Here is a 15,316-nt window from a genome sequence, read left to right on the forward strand (position 1 = left end):
TGAGTCAGAGCCTCAGTTTCACATTTGAATTTGGCGCCAATACCCGGATCTGTCTCGGATCCGACTCGGATCCGCAACGTTCGGGTGGGCTCGGATTTCATAAATCCGAGTGCGCTCATCCCTAGTTTTGATGCACCTCTGCTGGGGAAGTCTATTTAACAAGCATAGCAGAGATAACGGCTGAAATTCTTGTTATGTTATTGCCATTTCAGAATGGATGTAACAGAGGTGAAGAAATCCTCTATTATTTAAATATATATTTTTTTCAATTCTGAATACTTTTAAAATATTTTTTTTATTTCCTTCTATATTTCAAGTCTATTCTTAACTAATTTCTTTTCCACCAAGTGGAAATAAAAGTCCCAGTCTGGGCATTCAGGTTCACTGTGCATGCATTAACTGGTTAGCCTAGTTATGGATGTGTGTATCACCTGAGATGTGCCTGGCAAAGATGTAAGTTAACCCTCATTGCTCAGGGCCGGTATCTCTACTTTTATGATAAATTAGCGTGATAAGAGACTTTCTACTGCCACGATAGCCGTCAATATAATTTTTATTGCCGTATGTTAATAAATCATTATCATCATTATCATCTATTTATTTATAATAGCGCCACTAATTCTGCAGCGCTGTACAGAGAACTCATTCACATCAGTCCCTGAACCATTGGAGCTTGCAATCTAAATTCCCTAACACACACAGACAGACAGACCGAGGGAGACTAAGGGCAATTTAATAGCAGCCAATTAACCTACCAGTATGTTTTTGTGGAAGGAAACCCACACAAACATGGGGAAAACATACAAACTCCACACAGATAAGGCCATGATCGGGAATCGAACTCATGACCCCAGTGCTGTGAGGCAGAAGTGCTAACCACTAAGCCAATATGTCTCCATTTGTGAGAAATAAATATGGGATTGTTTCATTGCGTGTTGGTTGTCAATAGCTTGAGTTGTGCCCAATGCAAGCCATCCATAATGTCACAACTGGCTAATTTATCAATTGACAGATTCCAATTCACATCCGGCATATTGAAACTTGCCATATTTATCATCCCATTCTTCATTAACATCTCAGTGGTTTCTTCTAATCTATTAATTTACTCACCCTGTCCTGCTGGTCTATAAATTGTTCTCATGTCTCTCGCCAGTTTCTAGAGTTACCCAAACTCTCTCAATCCTATCTGCAGTGCCCTGTACTAAGGTTTGCTTTTATCTCATTCTTTACACATAAAGTAACTCAACCTCTCTTTTTCCTACTGCGTCTGTTATAAACGGGGTATAACCAGGAATAACTATGTCCCAGTTATGATTATCATTGTAGCATGACTCAGTAACAGCTACTGTATGCAAAACTATCCCTTGGCATGATTTAATTCAGTTCAAAGAACTTGTCTCGTAAACTGCAGCATTTGCACACATAGGGGCTCATGTAGCATTGGATACATTTTCGTCCTGAATGTACGCAGTAAAAGATGCACGCAACAAAAAAGTGCAAATGTGTGTAGATGTTCAATATGCAGCGGCTTGATAGTTATCATCAATACATATCCTTGACCAGTACTCAAGCATATGTATATGTGTTCAGGTCTACTTGAGTCGTAATTATGTGATTTTTCCCTTACTGCCTCCCCTGCTTTTAGGTGCACATGCGCAGTATGGAAATGTGTATCTTACGCAAAAAAATTACATGTGTTCACCACCACATAAGCACTTACATCAATACCGCTTCTCCATAAGGCTACAATACTTCCCAGTGCAAAATAGAGTTTTATCATTTTTATTTAATTGAACACAATCCACATTAGACAACATTTAAAAAAGTGCAAACAAAAAAACGAGCAAACTCAGAAACAGTTACAAAATGATAAATAACATATATTAAAAAAAGTATGTTACAACTTAAAACATATTTTCTTAACCCAGCAAGCTGACTATTCTCAAATGATGACTTCTGTTCAACAGAATATCGTATATCGGGCTTATAGCCAATGGCCAACTCTCATCATGATCTGTTTAGCAGTAAGTGAGAAAGTGGTAGTGAGTTACAGAATGCCCCCTGTCATATAGACATAAAAGAGCAATGATATCTAAGTAATGATGGTGTTATAAGGAGTGGTCTGGACATATAACCCAATCGCCAAATGACCAGATGTGTTGCCACAGGCAAGATTGTAAATTGCTGTTGTTTTGGTAGCCAGGCCAAACTACTGGAGAGAAATGGGTATAGTACTTCCTGGATGGTCTGTGACCTCATACACACTCCTATGAGGCCATTGGCAGAAGAGATTTGTTCTACTGCCTGATCAATTCAAAGTCAGATTGTGATTGGATAAGACCAGACCAACCATGCAGATCTTGGTGTGTATTGCAGGTTTAGGGCCTGTAGTGAGCCAGACCTGTGTTAATCTTTTAATACGGTTTTTATTCACTGTATTCATTGTTACTAAAACTTCCAGATAGTTCTCAGGAAGTATATCTTGATGTTAAAGAGCCTTCATTTTTTTTTTTATTCTAATTACTGGCATGGAGTGCATAATTTAATTACGAAATGACAGTTTCAAAATGTCAAGGATCCTAATTCACGTTATAATTTTATATTGGTGTATGTCTAAGGACATGCTTAACACTCTCTACAACTTGAAGTGTGAAATGTACGTAGGAGCCGTGTTTCGAGTCTCTTCACAGAATTTAAGAATTTGAGACTAATTAAGTCCTCCGCGTGCTACATTTCTCCTATCGTTTAAAAATGCATCACTTGGATAATACAAAACAACATGCTTCAATATGTCCTAACACGTCCACTGCCTTCTTGTGAATATTGTTTATGTATACAAAATAGTTCCAGATGGGCAAACTTTGAGCAAAGGAAATTAGTTGGGAAAAATTCTCTTGAGAATATATACTCCAAAACGGAGACTAAGTGGTATATTTACCAAACTGCGGGTTTGAAAACGTGGAGATGTTGCCTATAGCAACCAATTAGATTTTAGCTGTCATTTTGTAGAATGCACTAAATAAATGACAGCTAGAATCTGATTGGTTGCTACAGGCAACATCTCCACTTTTTAAAACAGTTTAGTAAATATACCTCTAAATATGTATGCTAATACCGGCTTGTCTTTTTTGTCAAGAGAATCAGCAACCCTCTCCCAACTATCTTCAGCTCATACCTCCCAACATTTATCCAGGCAAAATCGAAAAAATTATGGAATAAATATACTAGATACGCCCAATCACACTTACTTTCTGGAAAATCTCCTCCCACTTCAATGTAAGCCTGCCCCATTCATGGTCTGCGAACTGGGTCTTTTTTCCCATCGTAATGAGGACAGTTGGGAGGTATGTAATGTAATGTAACTGATTTGGTTATTAATTTATCCCATAAGCTCTCATGCACTGAAATTCTAAAAGAATGTTGAGGTACATGACAAGAGAGTTGAGAAACTGGTCACATTGAAGTATTTCCAGTGGTAGAAACTGTGACTGCTGAAAAATCCGTGACATATTGGAGAAGTTGTTATATTAGGATTGTATAGGGAAATAAATATTTTGCCAGTAAGGCGTAATAAGTTTACTATTTGACACAGTTATTTTAATGAATGCTGTATGACTTACCCTTGTTAATAAAGAGAAAAATGTAGAAATAAATCTAATTTTATAGCGGATATTTCATTTTTCTATGGCACCTATTGAATATTGCTGCCATAAAAGCCGTCATAGTACAATAGTACAATAATTCTGCATCTGGGGTACAAAGAATACTGTACATTTCATGCAAAACAGAAACAAATAAGATAAGAATTTCTAGAAAATGGATATTTACATACTGGCATATATACACAGATGCTGGTGATGAACTAGTAATGAAATGTGTTGGGTTGATATTAGCTAGCGACATAAGATCTATTTTAAATACCATATATTTGTAGTTATTATAGAAATATGATTTCTAAAGATGGGACTTTACCAGATGACATCCATGATTATAGTCTCTACATGAACTTTCAAAATATGCAGTGAAATAACTCGCCTGTGATGGTGTGCTGTAATTTGTTAGAAAAGTCAGTGTTGTCACGCATTTTACAGTTAACTATGTAAACATGCATGCAAATATTACCAACAGCTAACAGTAAAAACCTAACAGGGATAGTCTAATTAGGTAAAAAAGACTTTTGGGGATAAATTTACCAAGCTGCAGGTTTGAAAAAGTGGAGATGTTGCCTATAGCAACCAATGAGAATCTAGTAATCATTTATTTAGTACATTCTACAAAATTATGGCTAGAATCTGATTGGTTGCTATAGGCAACACCTCCATGTTTTCTAACCCGCAGCATGATACATTTTCCCCTTTGTGTCCTTTGTTCTTTTGCAGTAATATAACCTTATATAATATGGAGTACGAAGAAGAAGAATACTAACAAATGAAGACTAGATCTGCTTTCTAGAATATCCCATGGTCAGCATTTGTAGTGCGACTAATATCTGTGTTGATACACTTGATGTATTGTACTTGTCATGAATTTCTATTCAATATATGTAATATTTCCTGGATAAAAGGTGTCAGGTTGTTTCTGTGCATGTTTTCATAAAAAAGAGATATTTCTGTTTAAAGACAGAATACCTGATACAAATAACCTTTGTCCTAATCTTGATAAAGACCAATTGGACATTAGTACATTTGCTGTTGTGAATGAGCTACTGTCTAAGATGGCAACTGAAAAGCCACCCTGCTCTGACCCTATAGGTAAAGTCCGGACAGACACTATTCTCAAGCATGTCGGTGCAACATAGTGCAGAATCCGAAGCGTAAAAAATGTCTATTTGCATCATTGAATGCGTTCTCCCATGCTTCAACGCTGCAGGCATGCCAGACAAAAACATCAGTGTTTCTACCACCATCAGCACCAGATCACATCAGTGTGGAAGAAGCCATTCTATCACCATAAACCAGGGTTTTCCAAACCCAGTCCTCAGGGCTCCCCAACAGTGCAGGTTTTCTGGATCACATGTGACATAATTAGGACACCTGTGGATCTGTTACAATGTGTCAGTCAGTAATGAATACACCTGTGCTCCAGCAATGAGATATGGAAAACCTCCACTGTTAGGGAGCCCTGAGGACTGGGTTTGGGAAACTCTGCCATAAACAGTTGCACAGTGTATAGTAATGTATTGACATTTTGACCATTTCAGCAACTACCTACAAGTTAGCATCTATTGATTTCAATCTCTGCAGCAAGGACATTTTGAAATAAATTTGCACCCTCCTATCTGCTATTTGGTCCCATTATATGCACAACCACAAAGTGACATAACATTGTAGGTAAGTAGTGCATGTTGAATGCACAAATAGCACCGACAGAAGAAGAATCATCACTATGTTCTATTGTCTTCTGTATAATGTACAGTTCTACGCTTCCAGTTACTCTTAACGAGCGATCCCCAAATTTTGCTAATGATCTAAATTCATTAGCATAATCACATATTCTTATATGTCCTTGCAAAGTTCTGACTGTCTCTTCCCATTCCATAAATGTAGCAACACCAAGTCAGGGGCTTGTCCTTTTCATATACAAGATGATGAATGGTCAAGAATGGGACTGCTTGGCCAATTGTCTACGTTGGCTCTCAATTACAGTCTTCTGGCTAGTTCCTGGTGCCATCACTTTTATTACTATCCACTCCCAAAGACTTGCTGCAGGCAGAAAGTCTCATGAGCACCTCAGAAGCGGTATTCCCATGGGACTCGACTTTCTGTGTCAACAGCATCTCAAAGAGAGAACTCATTTCAGAAAGGAAGGTGCTAGCCAGTCTGTTCTCTTCAGCGCCGTCCGAAGCCTTGCCAAACGTTAGGAAGGTTCTAAGATCTTCTTTCTCCGCTGCTGTTATCGGGGGCTCCTGGGTGATTTGCATATTTGGAGTAAAGATATTCTCCTTGTAGCTGTTAGTTAACGGCAAAGAGAGACGAGCGATCCATCCTGGGTCGAGATCGCTGAACCGGCTGCTCTCTGTACCTGGCATAAAAAGAAACATAATTTGTTTAAATCTATTTTACAATAGTGTGGATTTATTAGACTATTTAATTCATGTATGGTCATACATAAAAGGTCATCTATGATTGTCAATCCTTGTTGGTGTGCATAATTTAAGTAATGCAATTGCACCCAATTGTCTTCTATGCCTACAAGAAGGAAGATGCACATTCTGGCTTCTAGAACTGCTCCTGTAAAATCGATCTACGTTTACTTTAAGGGATTGCTGATACGGCTGTTAATGTGCATGATGGGAACAGTAAATACATCTCTACAAACCTCTTCATTCACTTTTTCAATTTCTCCTTCAATTCTGCTCAGTTTAGCCTCACGTATGTCTTATGAGGATGCCACTATCGCACTTTTCAATGTTATTATTACTGTTTAATAGAAAGCTACTTTCCTATATAAAATTTTCATGGAAGGAGCAAAACACCTTCACTAGTTATCAACACCCCCAATCTGCACAACGTCTTCCATCAGCATCACTGCAGACAACACCATTTTAATATGCAAATCCCAATGGGCTTCCTGTAAACAAGGCCCATGACATCACAAAACCCAATTTACATTGCAAGCCCACAGCATATGTGCCCAGTATACTTACAAATCAGAAATAATACCACGTACAATCTATTCATGGTTTATAGGTAACCTTATGTATGTCTACTGCATTTCATTAAATAACTCACTCTCCCAGATACAATTTATGTGTTTTCTCCATTTTGTTGAATGCCTGTCACTCACCCACACAAGGACCCAGAAGAGACTCCAGGTTGTCCTCTAGTAGCTGGTGGCTGGTAGTAAGATCACCTGACTCAGAGTCCAGATCACCTGCCTCGCTCTCACCATGCCCGCTGTCCTTTGTGCTCTGCCAGTCCACGTCCTGCCCTGCAGATCTAAACAAGGAAACAACAGCTGCCCATCAGTTTACATTTTTAATTCAATCACTCTTTATTTAATTACACTGCTTGTGGCATCTCTTAAAGATGTAAACACTTCCTTTATTAAATGGTGATGATGATGATGTACTATTATCATCATCATCACCATTTATTTATATAGCGCCACTGCTTCCGCAGTGTTGTACAGAGAACTCATTCACATCAGTCCCTGCCCCATTGGAGCTTACAGTCTAAATTCCCTAACATACACACACAGGCAGAGACAGAGAGAGAGACTAGGGTCAATTTTGTTAGCAGCCAATTAACCTACTAGTATGTTTTTGGAGTGTGGGAGGAAACCGGAGCACCCGGAGGAAACCCACACTAACACGAGGAGAATATAGAAACTCCACACATATAAGCCCATGGTTGGGAATCAAACTAATGGCCCCAGTGCTGTGAGGCAGAAGTGCTAGCCACTAAGCCACCATGCTGCGTTTGAAGCAAATAAGATACCTCTAATTCATATTTAGTGCAATGTTCATAATGGACATTTATATATAAGAAAGTTAAATGTATTCTATTTTTTTCGCTATAACCTTCTTGACATATCAATGATTTGGCAATTGTTCCATGGTCCATCCATACTCAGCTGCCTATGTTGGGAGTTTCAATAATAATCAGGATTGATAAAGAGCTAAAACCATGTTGTTTCAGTTTCCCTACTTAGTAAAAGTGTCAAACTTCTGAAAATATTCCTTCTATCAGACTTTCCAGGTACCTGCAAGTACCTGGGTAACGTTACAATTTTGCAGAAAGTTATCTATTACTAAGCAGAGTGCAGACTTTTCTCTGAGGACAAGAATGGCCAAGTATGGCACTACTAATTGGAAGCAAGTTACTAAATCTCTTCAACCAATTATGTCTTCTTACCTGACAGATTTAGACGAGTACTTGTTTCCTCTGTGGAGCGTCTTAGGATGAACTTGCCCTTGGTGGAGCAGAGACAGAAGCTGTGAAATTTGCTGCAAAGCCAAAACAAAAAAAAACCTTTAGTTCTGCAGGAGGAGTAAAATAATAGCTAGCAAAATGTCACTGGTGACAAAGCTAAGTGTAATATTGTACTTTACCCTTCAAGAGAAAATCTGTCATCTCACGTATCTGTGGAAACAGCTGAGCATTGCTGCGTCTAATTTGACCATCTGATTCTAATTAAGCGAGTGGCTCTGAAGATCTGCTCGTATCTTAAAGTCTCTCTTTGCCTGTTCAATCTAATGAAGTTACAAGGGCCTAGTTTCGTGTTCAGACAAACTGTTATTACCCTTAGCGGTGCTTTGGATGATGAACAATTTTATTAAAGTTCATTTATTTGTTCTATTACTTCCCACTTTTATTATTTTCAGCTAACATTTTATATAATGTTTTGTTTGTAAAAAAAATAAAAATTAAATAATCTTAAAGAAGAACTTCACTCATCATTGATGGATGGGATTTTTATTGTACAAATAAAAGGTTTTGTGTGGAGTTTATCTTAACGATTATGTGTATTGCAGTAGTAGGGGAGATTGATGGGCACTGGAGTGTCTAATCTTACATCTATCTATTCCAGGGTGGTGGATAATAGTACTACTGCTGCTATTTATTTTTATACAGCATCTTGCATGCTGTTTGCACTTTTTATATCTATGGAGCATTTTTAATTAAAAAAAAAATACATTCTGTAAGTTGTGTCATGCTATAAAGCATAAACATATAACCTGTATAAAATGCTTGTGCATAAATAAAATGAAAAAGCGCATTTACGTGGATATGCGCAGTGAGATGCACCTTAAGTTTAGTCCACAACACTAGCATATGCGCCAGTTTTATGTCAGCAGTAACAACTGTGTATGTTTATGTCCCACAAAGGTGCAGGGGTAGTGTAAAAATGGCATAGAGTTGTGGCCTGAGACTCTTAGTAGTAAATGCAAATAATACCCTATTTGTACACAATATAATAATGTAATGGAGTGTCATATACTGGAGAGAATAGTGTCTGGACAGTGGTATTAATAAATGCGAAACTTACATTTACTATATAAAATATAATGAAATGCAAACATCTGTTGTTTTCCCCTTTAAACGTGAAATGAAATCTTCTTTCCTGCTACAGTCCAAATGGAAAAATGAATTAAGTAATATGGATAGACGGCTGCAAATTCTTTATAATATATCTGCCACATTAATGAATGAATGAAGTAGGAGGGGTCAAGACCAGGGACACTATATCACTGGGCCCCATACCGAAGTGTAGGAGGGGGCCCAGCATTACGTGAGGACCTACACATGTACCGTAAAGCCCTGTTTCCGCTTAACTGTGCTTATTCCGACATGATAGTGTGGACAGGCAGCCCATAGGCTCTTCCACTTGTGTAATGTTTGATATATTTGGGTATAATTCAAGCCATGACACCTGTATGCAGACATTGTAGGACAGGATGTGGATGGGATCCAATTAATACAAGTATTTCCACCAGATGTTAAGTCACTAGCCAATGAAAACTGGATGACAATGTATATGTTGCTACAGATGATAACCACAGAGTATGTTGTTACAGATATGCTAAACTGGCAAGAACAGTCATTCCTACTAGTGGTCTAGAAAATAATATATATTATGCTTGGGTCCTGCTCTACTGTATATTTCCCTTTAATAGACATGGATCTAATTGTATAATAAAATAATAAATAACTATTTGGATGTGTCTAATTATTATGGTGCTTGTGGTGGCAACTGTAATGACCCTTCACCAGGCTTACACAAACAAAGGAATCCTAAACATTTATATACACTAAAAAAAATTAAAATTTCCCAATTCCTCATTTTATAAATGAATCCCTTAAATTTTATTTCCCATCCCCCAACCCCATACCTGTTGCCTGCGCTGCAACAGCTGCCTGAATATGCCTCTTTATCAGTACACACCTGCCGATAATACTACTCTTTTGAACTGTTTTGCCACAAACTGCTGACATCTGATTCAAGACAAAGACACCAATAAATCAGACCTATTAATAAAGTATTAATATGCCAAAAATAAGCCTCACTTTACTGAAAATCAGACATACCTACCAGTATGGTTCATTTGCGTTGGTTAATTATTTGCATTCTAGACTACTGCCGGCTGACTCAAGAAAATACATTTTAATTGTTGATGGAGTGATTATCTCTCCTATATATCCTTCAATATAGTCTGCTAATAAGCATTAAAAGGCACTGGTCTACAGAACAATAACCAGGCTTAGACAACATGGGGCTTTTCCGTAGTTGTGGAACTACAAACCCCAGCAAACAAGTCCACCTTATTTCAGGACAAGATGGAAGTCCACAACAGTTCCCCAACAATAAGAGTCATGCTGATTGCTGGAACTGGTAAATAACTATTTCCAGGGACGCTTTACTACATAGCAGTTATATAGATACACATCACAATCACACACAGTATGCAAGTGACTAGTGGTAGGATATTACTCCCACAATGTGACCATATCACTTTCATATTGCATCACAAGAGACCACCCTTAATTAAATTTTATTTTATACAACATGCACCGTAAAAACAGATTAACAATTGATCCAAAAAGCAAAATTAAAGTACTGGTGGTGTGCACTTTTAGTGTTAGTATTAAAAATCAGAGTATTGTCAGTGTCAAATGTGTTCAGGCTAAATCTGGTAAACAAACAAACAATGACTAGCCCTGGAAAGTTAAGGACAGTTTACTATGTCAGTGCAACACACAAAAAAATAAAAATAAATTTAAAGTCTGTTTAATATGTTTTTAACAAATATATGACAACACTCATCAACAGCTGTAACTATGGAAATACAATTATTATATAGTGCTTTTTAAACATATTAGCAATGCATGATAAATAATTAGGGAGTAATTGATACATAGAATAGCAACCCAGTGGAGGTAATACAATGTGCATTAAAGAAATGACTTGTTAAACAAGGTATAGGTAAAATGGAAAACTATTTTAACATAAACTAGGGATAATAATAATAGACATAATTACCTGCACATGTGGTGACTGCATTGTGAGATCCACTGCTTCCTTTTCTGCCAATGCTACCATGGACAAACGCACCAAGCTTCTGAGAATCTGCTCCTTGGAAGACTGTTCTACATGCCTTTGACGTCTCAATGTTGGAGATGTGGCTGGTGAAAAATCTCCCCCATTGTATATCATGGGTCCAGAAGAACTGGTCGTATCATTGTGGACTCTTATTTGGGGGCTTCCTGGATTCTTTAAGGTTTTGGTACTTGCAGGGAGAGTTCCATATGGATCTTGGAGATTTTCTCTTGAGCAACTTCTCTGTCTCTGGTACTGCAAAGTCCGGCACACAGAGGGGGGTAGAGAGAAAGGTTGCTCTAGATCTGTGATATCTTCAAAAAATGCTTCATGGTTATGCTGGTTCCTTAATGTACGATAAAGAGTAGGTGTAAGATGAAAAGGTGTATGGAGAGATTTATCCTCTAGTATTTCTTGACCATCATCTGGCCCAGGAAATGGCTTGGCCTCTTCAACTGGTGTTACCGGGTGTTGTTGCCGACCTCTAAGTACAGGGACCACATGGATATCTGCCTTTTGGATTTGCCTTTGAGGCCTCTTTGGCTGCTTTCTATAAGCTGATTCTTCCTCCCTACAGTTGTAAGCTCTGTTGTCCTTCCTATCCACTCGACAAAAGGACATAATAAGAGCTAAAATTAAAAGACATATAGCCAAAAGAACAGCCAGACAAATAACAATTACCATGGACAGGCTTAGCTTTCCATTGGTTTCACTTGCTGAATTTTTCAGGTGGTCCAAGTGACTACTGAACATAACTTGAATAAGAGCTTTTATTTCCCGGGGAGGCATTCCACAATCTCTAACAGTGACCTCCAAGTCCAGTGCACTGCCAATAAGGAAGCTGGCATTGCTAGCATTTATGTATATATGGCCAAGATGTTCATCCATGGCAAATAAGCCCAGATGGTCATCCACCAGGTGGTAGAGAAGTTTGGCATTGTCACCTGAGTCTGCATCTGTCGCTACCATTTGAAATATTGGGTGTATGTTGAGTTTTGCAGTTTCTGATAATATTTCATCTGCTGTATATCCCAAAGCCTCCGAATTTGAAACTTCCATGGTAGAAAGAAAGTAGCCAGACTCTGCATTCACTAGGACAGTAATACTAGCAAAACCTCTCTTAAGTTGTGGTTGCACAATTAGTGGACTGTTGTCATTTTGGTCTCTTACAAGTACCTTGACCGAAGCATTGCTACTAAGTCTGGGATCACCATTGTCTTCTGCTTGGACCAAAAATTTAATTTCTTTAATTTCCTCATAATCTATGGCCTTAAGTACAACAATCTCCCCAGTCCTGGAGTGGATAGAGACAAATGTTGATGCTGGTGTTCCTGAGATGACAGAGTCAATAATACTATACGTGACTTCAGCATTGTCTCCTAGATCAACATCTCGAGCTTTTACAGTGAGAAGATGAGCAAGAGGACCATTGTTTTCATATAGAGAGACATCATAGTTTAGCCTTTCAAAAATGGGAGGATTGTCATTGGCATCAGTAACACGAATTTTCAAAGATTTTTTAGCTGAAAATGAGGGCTCACCTTGATCTTTAGCTTGGATGGTTAAGTCATATTGATCCCATTTCTCCCTATCTAGTATGGCATTGGTTATCAAAATGTAGCTGTTACCATTAGCTTTCTGTAACCTAAAATGTTCATGGTCTTGAATTAAATGGCAATGTACCTGCCCATTTGTACCTGAATCAGGATCATTAGCCATAACCAGAGCTACAAAACTGCCCAATGGAACAGCTTCAGAAACCACAATCTCTGGGGAATCTTGAGAAGCCCAAGTGACTTTGATATCGGGTGCATTATCATTAATGTCTAGAACCTTAATGACTACCTTGCAGTGAGTTGGGATAGGATTGGGTCCTAAATCCTTTGCTTGTACATCCAATTCATAAGAGTGTCTATCTTCATGGTCAAGTGACTGTCTCAGAACTATTCCACCCAATTTTGGGTCAAGGCTGAACATACTGAGCACATGGTGTGGAGTGTGTTTACTAAATGAGAATTCTATTTCCCCATTTGGACCTTGATCTGGGTCAGTGGCTGTCAGATTTATAAGAAGTGTACCTGGTGAAGTATCTTCTGACACTTCTAGAATTACAGAGCTTTCCCCAAATGTTGGGCTATTATCATTAGAGTCCAAGACATTAATCCTAACCTGGGTGGTACTTGATTTTTGTTGAAGACCTCCATCCAATGCTGTTAAGACTAAATGGAAAGAAGATTGTAGCTCTCTATCCAGTTCCTTTACTACCAACAATTGTGGATGTTTGATACCATCAGAACCAGAGGTAACATCCAAAGTGAAGTGCTCATTAGAAGAGAGGGTGTATAGCTTCACTGCATTGTTGCCACTATCAGGGTCCCAAGCTCTATCCAGTGGAATCCTTGTGCGTAGAGAAGCACTCTCTGAAATCTCTATATCTAGTTCAGTTTTTGGAAACATTGGTTCATTGTCATTGATGTCTAGAACCTCTATTTCCACATGGACTAAGGACAAGGCCTTGGTTGCCAAGACATTAAAAGACAAAATGCAATGTCCATGATCCTGACAAAGCTTTTCTCTGTCCAGACGTCCTATAGTTGTTATAGATCCATTTCTTAAACCCACATGAACTGGAAAAATCTTGGATTCCTGTATGAGCTGATATTCTTCATCCACAACCTCAGCCCAGCCTGGTACATCAGATATGTGTCCAATGAGTGTGCCAACGGGCACTTCTTCTTGGATACGGAATCTCACCATTAAGGAAGCTGAATTCTGGCAACAACTTTTGTAGAAAGAGCAAATAAATAGAAGAGTATAGAATTGGCAGACGACTTTAAGAATTACACCCATGACTCCTCAGAAGTAGTCCAATGCAAAGGAAATATATTTACTTGACCTATTGTACCCGCTGAGAAGAGTATTGAGGGTTCAACAGGAGGTCTTCAAGTTTTCCTTTATCCTGTAACATTGGTACACTTGTTAAGACAGCTTTGATCTGCAAGTCATGTAGTCTGTGGCACAGACTAGGTCTGCAACAACCGAAAGGGCTGCTGGCATTTACACACTTCACTTAAGTTTTCAGGGAAGAATTGAAATGCAGAAAATCCTGGGGAGGAGTGATGTGACAGAAAGTTATGAGTTACTTGTTTTCACAGGGAAAGCAGCCATCCTCCTACAGGAAGAGGGTTGAGGAAGGAACTCTAAGTCAGTAATGGACAATGCTCCATTAACCCCACAATTTCCAAATGGAACTTCAGTATACTGTAAAACAATTCACTTCCTGACCCTATTCTATACAACAGTTAACTTTGTTTTTCCATTAATAACCAAGATTCTCAGGGTCCTATTACAGAAGCCATGATGGGAATGAGCTAGTGATAGTGATAAGAACAGTGGGAGTTTAGTTACCATCAAATAATCCTCTAATTGCAGAGAGATTTCCTTATAGAAAATGAAGGAGCAGATAAGAAGATGGATGAGTTAGATTTAGCAGTACTCTCAGTTCACAAGCCAGTAAAAAGAAAAAGTCTGGAAAAACTACTCAGGGAGATGGTATTACTGAGAGGGTGTTAATAAACAAAGGAATAAAGATATGGGACAGATAAGACAGACTGATTTTAAAGACCATCTATAAATTCAAACATATTCAATTCTGGTAGAGGAAATTCTAGAAATAGCCTTTAATGGTGTATCTTTTGTTTTAACTATTAGCACCATTTAATAATTCCACTTTTTATTTATTTACGGGACTAAATTTTTTTTTTACTCTATTATTTTACATTTTTATTGTTTTTGTTCATGTTTTAAAAGAATATTATTTTGAGAAATCACTTCTCTTGATTAGAATATATAATGTTATTTGTATCTTCTTGTTGAAGAGAATAAGGATACTTACTCAGATTAGTGCATCTATTTATTAAAGGGAGAGAATCCGTAACTGTGGCGAAAACGGGTTTTATTCCCTGCCAGCCAGTATCGCCGGGCAGCTGAGTGTCGCTGTGGGCAGCACAGTGGCTTAGTGGTTAGCACTCTGTGTGGAGTTTGTATGTTTTCCCTGTGTTTGCGTGGGTTTCCACCGTGTGCTCTGGTTTCCTCCCACACTCCAAAAACATACTGGTAGGTTAATTGACTGCAATCAAAATTGACCCTATGCTCTGCCTCTCTGTCTGTCTCCCTCTCTGTCTGACTGTCTGTGTCTGTGTGTGAGTGTGTGTCTATATTAGGGAATTTAGACTGTAAGCCCCAATGGGGCAGGGACTGATGTGAGTGAGTTCTC

At 38.3% G+C, this 15,316-nt stretch overlaps 1 protein-coding gene across 1 annotated transcript; it reads right to left on the reverse strand.

The window, feature by feature from the left end:
* Positions 1-1,486: 1,486 nt before the first annotated feature.
* Positions 1,487-14,098, reverse strand: PCDH12 (protocadherin 12). Its single transcript, XM_075210012.1, has 4 exons — positions 10,984-14,098; positions 7,857-7,948; positions 6,787-6,938; positions 1,487-6,021 (listed from the first exon to the last, which is right to left on the reverse strand). The coding sequence occupies exons 1-4, from the start codon at positions 13,888-13,890 to the stop codon at positions 5,654-5,656; spliced, it is 3,519 nt and encodes a 1,172-aa protein (XP_075066113.1). The 5' UTR covers positions 13,891-14,098; the 3' UTR covers positions 1,487-5,653.
* Between the last annotated feature and the right edge of the window lie 1,218 nt (positions 14,099-15,316).

Source organism: Mixophyes fleayi, chromosome 4 (genome assembly GCF_038048845.1).
Source record: "Mixophyes fleayi isolate aMixFle1 chromosome 4, aMixFle1.hap1, whole genome shotgun sequence".
NCBI classification, from domain to species: Eukaryota; Metazoa; Chordata; class Amphibia; order Anura; family Limnodynastidae; genus Mixophyes; species Mixophyes fleayi.